The sequence below is a fragment of the Triplophysa rosa genome, linkage group LG5 (assembly GCF_024868665.1).
Source record: "Triplophysa rosa linkage group LG5, Trosa_1v2, whole genome shotgun sequence".
NCBI lineage: Eukaryota > Metazoa > Chordata > Actinopteri > Cypriniformes > Nemacheilidae > Triplophysa > Triplophysa rosa.
In genome coordinates this window covers 22,003,463-22,013,619 of record NC_079894.1, presented here as the reverse complement: position 1 = coordinate 22,013,619, position 10,157 = coordinate 22,003,463, and the positions used below count along the sequence as shown (strand labels likewise).

Genomic DNA, 10,157 nt, shown 5'->3' with positions numbered 1-10,157 from the left:
TAAAATGCAGATCTGTTCTTACCTATCCTGGCTTGTTAAAGTAAGCTGTATGGTAATAGAATTTAGTTAGCCAAGTTTATATGGTGCTTAAAAAAAGTATGTAAAATTAAAAAATATGACAAGTATGCCTTAAAAGGAGTCATATAGGTTATTTATTTGGTTATAACTGTATGTTTTATAGTATAAATAAAGTAATATACAAATGTTGGACACTTCATGCACTAATAGTCATATTTTTTCGTAGCGTAAGACAATGTGTTAAAGCTGAAAAAGCATTAGGGTCATCCAGCAATTGCCGTTTCACAACAATACAATCATTTAGAGAGCTCTTTAAAAAGATAGGGCTCCTCTTCCTCAAGAATCAATATGAATCTAGCTTTTATAGACCAATTACCTGCATCAACTATGGAACAGATCTTTCTCATCCTATCCTGACTAGTACGGTTATTGTTTAGCATTTCTGAATATATTTCTCTTTGAATTATTTTCTGCTCACGCAGTTTATCTGCAATACTCATCACATTTTCAACTCCTTGAATGAGAGCTGACCAGTGGTTTTGAACAAAATTATCAATATCAATCTTAGAACGTTGCTCTGGCTGATTTTGTATTTGCCTTGGATTTAACTGGTCATCTGACCAAATTGTTGCTTCCCACACAACGCTAGTATCTTTCTCTCTGATAAGAGCCATAGGTACATCACCATCCTGAACCAGCTTGACCTTGAAGAAGTTTGGGTCAATATCTCTCCTAAATGTAATTCCCTCTATAGGATGGACAGAAGCATCAGGAACCTTGAGAAAATGAGTTGCGTTCATCTGAAATGGCCTATCTGGTCTGGGATGGCTGATCTGAAGACTTGATCTTTCACTCTGCTCAACTTTATCTTTTGAACAGGTATCGTTCAGTGGAAAGAAGTAGACATGAAGAATGGGAGGATTTTTACATCGCATGTAGAGAAGAAGATTGAAATGTTCTTTTCGTTTAGTCTTTGTTTTTGCAACTGGAGTTGCTGGACAGAAAGATGGTTGGATTATTTTGGCATGAAAGCGTGTCAACTCTACAGGTTGTAAAATCACACCCTCATCCTTTTGGATGAGAACCTTCACAGCATCTTTGAGAGTGGGGTCAGACTCTGCTAAACAAGCGAAATGAGGCAGATGAGCTTCCATCAGTTTCCCAGAGATCACTGTCACATCCATCACAGGACCGATTTGCTCACACTGAAGTCTCTCCAGCTCTGAAATGAGGGAACGTCCGTCCACTGCATGATACTGAAGTGTGACATCACAATCACAGACCCATCGCATTGTGGTCCTGATGCACTCGTACCGGCCCGGCTGAGTGCTGATCCTGAACTTTGACTCTCCTTCATCTCTACAGACTGACGGCTCAACCTGAATCCACTCATCTGAATCAACTAGGTGAACACACGATTTACATTCTGGCAGTAGGTGATGATCCAGACCAGACGATGTACAGTCAGAGAGCTTCAAAGATAATAAAAAGTGAAATAATTATGTGTAAATACCTTAAACACAAATTACAATGTGCTCAATGTCTGATATAAGATTTGTAAGCGGCTTGATACCGCATCTGTGTCACATTTATAATTAGATGTTTTATTAAAGATGTTTAAAAAAACATTACAGATGTTTGTTTAATATTTTGATTCATTGGTTGTATTTTGTTCTAATATTTATAATGTAAAAACTTAAACAGCATGTTCTTCTGGTTTCTCTTCCTTGCGTGGTGGAGACATCTCAGTAAATGGTGGTGTGGCGAAATGGGGTACAGATAGTGGGTGGGACATCCCAACAAATACTGGGGATGGTCTCCTCAAGATCTTACAGTAATATATGAAAATACTGTAACTATATCATCGCCTGTATGAGGTTTTCAGTTTGCTTGACTACCCACAACACATTAAAGAAGAAACGTATTCAAATAAAAACCTTTATGTATAATTAGAAATAAATGTTATATCATATACTGTAGACTATTTTGCAAGACTTAAAAACACCGGTCCAGAAAAACTTCATGTTTGATTTTTTTATTTCACTCATAAAATTAGATCTTTAAGATGTTTGTTTATATTTTCATTCTGTTCTAAACATTAAGTTGGTTGTATTTTGTTCTAATATTTATAATGTGTATAGTGTTCAAAAACGTATACAGCAAGTTCTTCTGGACCAGTGTTCTTTACAATGGTTTATATATCATATGCAAAAACAGTTATTATATTACAGTAGGTAATTAATTCCACTTAATAATTCTTACCTGCTGTGTTTGGCTAAAAGAATGTGATTTGTTCTCCTTGTCAGCAGTAGGTTTCTCTTCCTCAGGTGCTAGAGACATCTCCTTACGGGATATTGGTGTGGGGAAATAGCGTAGTCTCCTCAATCTCTGGAACGCCTTCTCAATATGTGATGCAGACAATGATGTAGTTATAATATGTTCAAGTAAGGGATAATCCACGGCTAGCTGTGCGTTAATGGATTTTAATGGACAAAGTGGAGGCCAAGAACCACCCGACGTGAAGCGGAGTGCATTAAAATCCTTTATTGCAAGGCTTGCCATGGATAATTCCACTTATAGCATGGTCATTTGCCAAGTTACTTCTATTTTTTATGTTTACAGTGCAATTTTTGATCAGACAGGTAAAAATGACCGTTTTTTTTGTCAGTTAATTTCAAATGTTGATCCAACTTACTGGAACTACCCGTACATTAAAGTCCCAGTGCAATGCCTTGGAACGTGCAGTATTATTTGATGTGTTGATGTTATTTCAACTGAAAAATGTAGAGAGCGCGAGACATATTGAGTGGCTCCGCCTCCTTTTAGGATAACCAATAGAGTTTTATGGCACAGTCAGTCTGGCAAAGCTGCATTTAACATTGTGATAGCCAGTGTTGGGCAATTACCTCCAAAATGTAATAAATTTTATTTTACTAGTTACTGTCATTTAAAAGTAACTATATATACTAATAATATAGTATTATATATTTATAAATAAATAAAATATATATTACAATATTAATTTCTTTGAGTTGTAATGCGTTACACTACTTTTGCGTTACTTTTATCAATATAACCACAAAAGTATGACTACCCTTGCTGAAAAAAAAACACCACAGATATTCTAAAGGTTTCCATTAAAACTCCACTGAAAACCATTAGGTTTTATTAAATGCCTTTTTTTTAGTGTGTTTTGGGCATTATTTGCGTATAATTTAATTGTCTCATCAATAGACATACCAGTAGAGACTTTTGTTTCCATTACAACTAATAAAATTCCCATTACAACCATTAAATCCTGTAGAATTTATGTTATGGTTTCTATAGCTTTTTCAGCAGTGTATGCATTCTAAAATGCTAAAATATAGTTTATTGCTGCTCATTATACATCCAGTGTGGGGCGATGTGTTAATGCAAAATGATCGTGCTCATCAATGTCACTTTTTACTAGCCCGTCCAATCACAGCGCAGGAGGGACGGGACAAATACAACATCAACCAATCGGCACATATCTGTAGGCTACAACTGTTGGGTCTCGGGTCTAGCACTCTCTGTTTTTTCCGTGTTATCCTCTGACTTTGTTATGTCGGACACGTGACTCTGTTTTGACAGCTCGCCACGTGTTCGGAGTCCGCATGTTTCAACCCACCCCCCTCGTTACCTTGTTAATCTACTCATTAGGTTTTCCCCGTTTCACCTGGGTCTCCTCACGATTCCTCTCGCCACGGCTGGTTCCTTAGTTTCTGCTCTATCTCCTTCTCCTTATTTTCCGCGTGTTGTCATTTGTCCCGTGTCAGACCTTTAGAGTTTATTCCCTTCCGGATTGACCATTTAAGAGATTCTTACCTAGTCTAGTCTTGTTAATATTTTGATTTTATAGCTCACCTTGTCGTGTCTTGTCTTGGGATTTGTTTGCCCTTTTTTCCCTTTGGGTTTCCCCCTCTACCGGCTGAGCGCTCAAGCCCTTTAGCTAGTAGCTTTCCCTGTGAACATTTGATCTTTACGCTACGGCGGTTGTGATTCTCTCTGCTCCGGCGGGCTTTTGGGTTTGTCTGTGACCTTCAATAAATTGTCTGAACCCTGCACTTGACTCTTGAGTGATTCGTGACAGAAACGTCTGACCAACATGGAGTCAGTGGGGACGGATCCTGTCCATACTGCTCTCGCACAGCAGGGTGCGTTGTTGGGACAACAGGGCGCTCAGCTCAACGCAGCCGCCCAAGAGATGGGAGCGCTCAACACACAGATGGCACAACTTCGTTCCCGTCTGGACGAGATCCAGCTTGACCCCGGGAATCGTTCACCAAATGCTGAGCCTCATGCTAACAATCCGCTGATCTACAATGGCAATCCAAGCTCCTGCAGGGCTTTCCTCTCGCAATGCGCTCTAGTATTTTCTCTTCAACCCAGTCGGTACGCTCCAAAGTGGCCTACGTCCTCACTCTTCTGTCTGGCTCTGCTCGTGAACCAGCTTTATGTCAAGGCAGAGAAGTGCGAATTCCACGCCGAGTCGGTTACGTTCCTTGGTCATATTATTTCTTCCAGCGGTATCCAGGCGGACCCGGCTAAGATAAAGGCTGTCGCCGACTGGCCCACCCCCGAATCTCGCAAGGCCCTCCAGCGCTTCCTGGGTTTCGGCAATTTCTACCAGCGATTCATCAGGAACTTTGGCCTCATTGCTGTGCCTCTCATTGCATTTACCTCCACCAAAGTGACATTCAGGTGGAATAAGGACGCTCAGGTTGCCTTTGATTCGTTGAAGTCCCGTTTTGTCTGTTTCAGATCCTACGTTCCAATTTATTGTCGAGGTCGATGCATCAGATGTCGGGGTCAGCGCAGTTTTGTCTCAGCGATCCCCTGCAGATGGGAAGGTGCAGCCATTAAAGAAATAGCTTTGAAATGGTTTAAATCTTATTTATCCGACTGTTTTCATTTTGTAGCAATAAACAATGAGGTGTCACGCAAATCGCAAGTCCAGTACAGTGTACCACAGGGCTCAGTCTTAGGGCTTCTGCTCTTCGCATTATACATGCTACCTCTAGGAGATATAATAAAGCGACACGGAGTTAGCTTTCACCGTTATGCTGATGATACTCAACTTTATATTTCCTCGAAGCATGAAACACAGCAGTTCCATCGAATAATGGAATGCATAGTAGATATAAAAAACTGGATGAGTAACAACTTTTTATTACTGAACTCGGACAAAACAGAAGTGTTACTTATTGGACCGAAAACTGCTATAAGTAACAACCAAGAATACTGCTTAACTATTGACGGATGTTCCATAAAACCCTCATCGCCAGCAAAGAATCTTGGCGTTCTATTCGATAGTATTTGAAAGCCACGTCACCAACACCTGTAAAATTGCGTTTTTCCATCTTAAGAATACATCTAAACTACGTCATATGCTGTCAATGTCAGATGCAGAGAAGTTAATTCATGCATTCATGACATCAAGACTAGACTACTGTAATGCACTGTTAGGTGGTTGCCCTGCAGGCTTATTACAAAAACTCCAACTGGTCCAAAACGCGGCAGCTCGAGTTCTTACACGTACAAAAAAGTATGAACATATTAGCCCGGTTCTGTCAACCTTGCACTGGTTACCTATAAAGCATCGCGTTAACTTTAAAATCTTGCTTATTACCTATAAAGCCTTACATGGTTTAGCTCCTCAGTACTTGAATGAACTCCTTTTGAATTACAGTCCTTCACGTGCATTACGCTCTCAGGCGTCCTGTCAGTTGGTAATACCTAGAATTTCAAAATCAAGTGCAGGTGGTAGATAGGGCTGTCACGATTATGAAATTTGATTGACGATTAATTGTCTAATAAATCATTGCGATTATGGCGATTAATTGTCTGTTTTAGGGCTTTGGCGATTATGGCGATTAATTGTCTGTTTTTGAGCTTTGACATTTAATTCTCATTCATTTTTGATTCAGCGATTGAAATTACCATATTGTTCTGAATACAAGACTGTTTTTTTCTTGGAAATACATTGGAAAAAATTGGGTCATCATATATTTCAGGTTTAGGCTTTTACCTGTCAATAATACAACCACCAAATACTTGTAAATGAAGTAAATTGATCAGGTGTGAATTGAAGCCACCATTAAAATACTATCAGTCATAGAAAAGCTTCTAGTCTGTTTTTTTCTCACTTGCAAGACTACAATAAAAGTTTACTTCTGTGTTAATGAAATTTTGGTAGACTGGTTTTCCCACTGAGATTTGCTTAAATAATAGGTATAATGCAGGTAATTTGTATATGTTTTTTTTTTTTTAGGTGATTGTGTTGTGGTGGTACATTTTACAAGTATTACCATGCTTTAGTAACAATATATACACTAAAATATGCAATATACAGATGCACTACAGCTCCCCCTAGTGTCTTCTATAGAGATGTGCGATAATTGCGATGATCCGAAATCATCGCGATGAGGTCAAACAATCGCGATGAGACGATTATTTAATAATCGTGACAGCCCTAGTGGTAGATCCTTCTCCTATCTAGCGCCTAAACTTTGGAATAGTCTTCCCTACACTGTCCGGGAGGCAGACACACTCTTGTCAGTTTAAATCTAGACTAAAGACGCATCTTTTTAATCTTGCATACACTAGACTTCCATAATATAAATCTTCTGAGGGTTTAGGCTGCATTAGTTAAATCAACCAGAACCAAAAACACAACTGATGTACTTGTTGCATCAAAGAGTGCAGAACAGTACTCTACTCTCAGCCAGTCTTGTCTCATTGTTCCAAGGTTACCACAGCGAGCAGGATGCAGTTCATGGCCAGACCTGATGGTAGAGCGGAGAATGGGAAGCGGCGACCTGACAAGAGCTGAGATGATAGAGCTGGATAAAGAAGGACGCGGTCACCTGACACGTCCTCACCACAAAATTTCAAGATTATTAATGATAATCTTAAACTATAATTTACCTTATTAGTAAGTTTATTTATTTTATTTAGCCTTGTTGTGCAAGATCTCTGGAGCTTGTGCAGAGGCAGCAGCTTTTGCCAGAGGGGAACTGGAATCCCCTGGTTGGGCCTGGGTTCTCCTGAGGTTTTTTTTCACGATTAGAGTTTTGGGTTCCTCGCCGCCGTTTGCATAGTGTTTTCTGCCTGGCCGGGGGGAATGCTTTAAAATTTTAAAGTCTTACTTAATTAATATTGTATATAGGAATTTATAGTCTGTTATATTTGACCTGTGCTTCTCTCTCCTTTATCTTAAATGTGTGCTCTCACTTTGCATGTGTGTGTGTGTGTGTGTGCCTGTCTTTGTGTGTGCGCGTACTTGTCTGTGTACATGTGTATGTGTGCGTGTCCGTGTGTCTATATGTATGTGTGTTAGTACGTGTGAATATTGTGTGTGTGGAGTGTTTTGTATGTGGGTATGTCTGTCTGTCTTTGTTTTCACCTTTTTCTTGTTTTGCAGGTACAACTTTAATTGGTTTGCTTATAGTCAATATGTCTTATGTACAGCTGCTTTGTAACAATGAAAATTGTAAAAAGCATGTAACGAGTTCGCTAGAACAAGGAAGGAAGAGAACGAGGTTGGCGGGACTGACATGGGTTTTTATTGTCACTTGTCACAAGAGAAACCATATAAGTCCATATAACACATAAATCCACGGCTTTTCCTTCAGCACGCTTCGAGCAGATAATAATCCAGTAAAGTCCTTTGATCTCCACCGAGTAAGTCCGTGCTTGTGGCAGCCCGTGGTCAGCCCGTCTCTCTCTCCCCTGTTGTTGTCTGCTTGGTCTTTATATACCGTCTCCCCGCGCCCTTACTGGAACGAGACACAGGTGTTGGTTGTTTGCATTTGCTCCACTCACTCACCGCTCGTCTCCCCTCGCTAAACCACGCCCCCCTCGCCACAAAGCGCTATATAAATAAAGTTGAGTTTTACTCCCACCGCCTCAATCCTGCTAAACGTAACTACAACATCGGCAACTGAGAGTTGTTAGTGGTTAGACTGGCCATGGGTGAGTGGCGTCATTGGCTGAAGGGGGGAGGGCAGCCCTTCTTGCTCTGGACGGACCATAAAATTTGGAATACATCCGTTCAGCCAAGAGATTGTACCCGCGCCAGGCCCGCTGGGCACTCTTCTTTGGCAGATTTGACTTCACCCTCAAGCCTCATGCTCTTTCGCGGCAGTTCGAGACTCCAGAGATAGTGCTCTCAGTTGAGGCTATCCTTCCTGAGAGCATGGTGGTCAGCGCTTTCTCCTGGGGCATCTAACAGTGACTAGCCATGGCCGGTCGAGGGGTGCAAGTGCCAACCGAGTGTCAAGAGGGTCGGTTATCGTGCCGGCTGCGCTGCGCCAAGATGTCCTGCAGTGGGGTCACTCGTCCAGACTGGTCTGCCATCCAGGAAATCGGGATACGTTGGCTGCCATCTGTCAACGTTTTTGGTGGCCGTCCTTTTCCGCCGATGTCAGACAGTTTGTGTTGGCCTGCCCGACCTGCGCTCAATGCAAGACGTCCAATCGCCCTCCCGCTGGTCTGCTCCGCCCCCTGCCCATTCCCTCCTGCCCTTGGTCGCACATTACTCTTGATTTCGTCACAGGGCTTCTCTCTTCTAAGGGTAACACCGTGGTTCTCATGGTGGTGGACCGCTTCTCCAAGGCGGCCCATTTCATTCCACTACCCAAGCTTCCCTCTGCCCAGTAGACCGCTCAACTGATGGTGGATCACGTCTTCCGGCTCCATGGCTTACCGATCGACGTGGTTTCAGATAGGGGACCTCAGTTTTCTTCCCGGTTCTGGAAAGAGTTTTCTAGACAAAGCAGGGCCTCTGCGAGGCTGTCTTCTGGTTTTCATCCCTAGACCAATGGGCAATGTGAGCGGGCCAACAAGGATCTTGCTAGAATGCTCCGCTGTCTGACACCTAACTACCCTAGTTCCTGGTGCTCTCAACTCCCGTGGGTAGAATAGGCCCACAACTCCCTCCCCTCGGCTGCATCAGGTAAGTCCCCTTTTTTCTGCTCGTTGGGTTATAATCCACCTGTTTCCATCACAGGAACCCGATGCTGCAGTCCCGTCTGCTCTGGCCTTCGTCCGTCGCTGCCGCCGCACCTGGGTCAAGGCCAGAGAGGTTCTGCTCCAAACCAAAAGAAGGACCAAAGCAGCGGCCGACCGTCACCGGTCCTCTCCCCCAACCTATGTGTGTGGTCAGCGGGTATGGCTCTCTACCAAGGATTTGCCTCTCCGAGTGCTTTCTCGGAAGCTGGCGCCTATTCATTGGTCCATACCACATCACCAAGGTGGTTAATCCAGTGGCTGTCAGGCTCAGACTCACTCTTCCCTTTGGTCAGGTCCACCCTGTTTTTCATGTTTTCAGGGTCAAACCTGTGTTCTTCTCTCCTCTCCATCTGGCCAGCAGTCAACCCACCCCTCCTCCCCCTCGTCTAGTGGATGGCTCTCCTACCTATACGGTTAGGAGACTACTGGACGTCCGTCGCCGGGGCGTACAGTATCTTGTGGACTGGAAAGGTAATGGCGCAGAGGAGAGAAGTTGGGTGCCATGACGGGATATCCTGGACCCATCTCTGATCATGGACTTCTACCGGGCGAGAAGGCACAGATTTGGTCAATGTTCTTCGGCAAAAGCTCAACCCATCATCAGCTGCTGCACCTCTACCTTCTAGCGCCAGTCCCACGGCTCTGCCCAGTCGCTTCTCTGGATCTGGAGGAATACAGCGGGTTTCTACTGCAGTGTGAGCTGTATTTGGAAATGCACTCTCTCCAGTTTTCGTCGGAAAAGGCGAAGATCGCCTTCATCATCTCACTACTGAGCGGTAAGACCCTGAGTTGGGCACAAAGCATTTGGTCCATAGGTGGCCCTCTCGCCACTACGTTAAAACTTTTCCTGGAACATTTCCGGCTATGTCACAGGATGTCTCCCAGTTTGTCAAGGGTTGTTCAGTCTGTGTCATCAAGACACCCCGGAGTCTCCCAGAATGAAAGCTCATGCCCTTACCCATTCCCCAAAGGCCTTGGTCACACCTAGCCATCTGACACATATACGTGCATTCTTGTAGCTGTGGATCGGGTTTCTAAAGCCTGTAAACTAGTACCCCTTCCGCAACTTCCTACAGCCTTTGAGACGGCCGAGACCCTATTCAATC

At 43.1% G+C, this 10,157-nt stretch overlaps 1 protein-coding gene across 2 annotated transcripts in view; it reads right to left on the bottom strand.

The window, feature by feature from the left end:
• Window positions 1-29: 29 nt before the first annotated feature.
• The window catches only part of LOC130555023 (cardiomyopathy-associated protein 5), a 42,112-nt gene continuing 31,984 nt past the window's right edge, over window positions 30-10,157 (bottom strand). Inside the window, exons 5-6 of one of the 2 annotated variants that reach the window (XM_057335026.1) lie at window positions 2,281-2,418; window positions 30-1,490 (exon numbers count right to left, since the gene is read on the bottom strand). In XM_057335026.1, the coding sequence (XP_057191009.1) occupies window positions 315-1,490; window positions 2,281-2,418 (1,314 nt within the window). In that variant the 3' untranslated portion in view covers window positions 30-314. The remainder of the gene's footprint in view (window positions 1,491-2,280; window positions 2,419-10,157) is intronic. The other variant, XM_057335027.1, reaches the window with a different exon arrangement.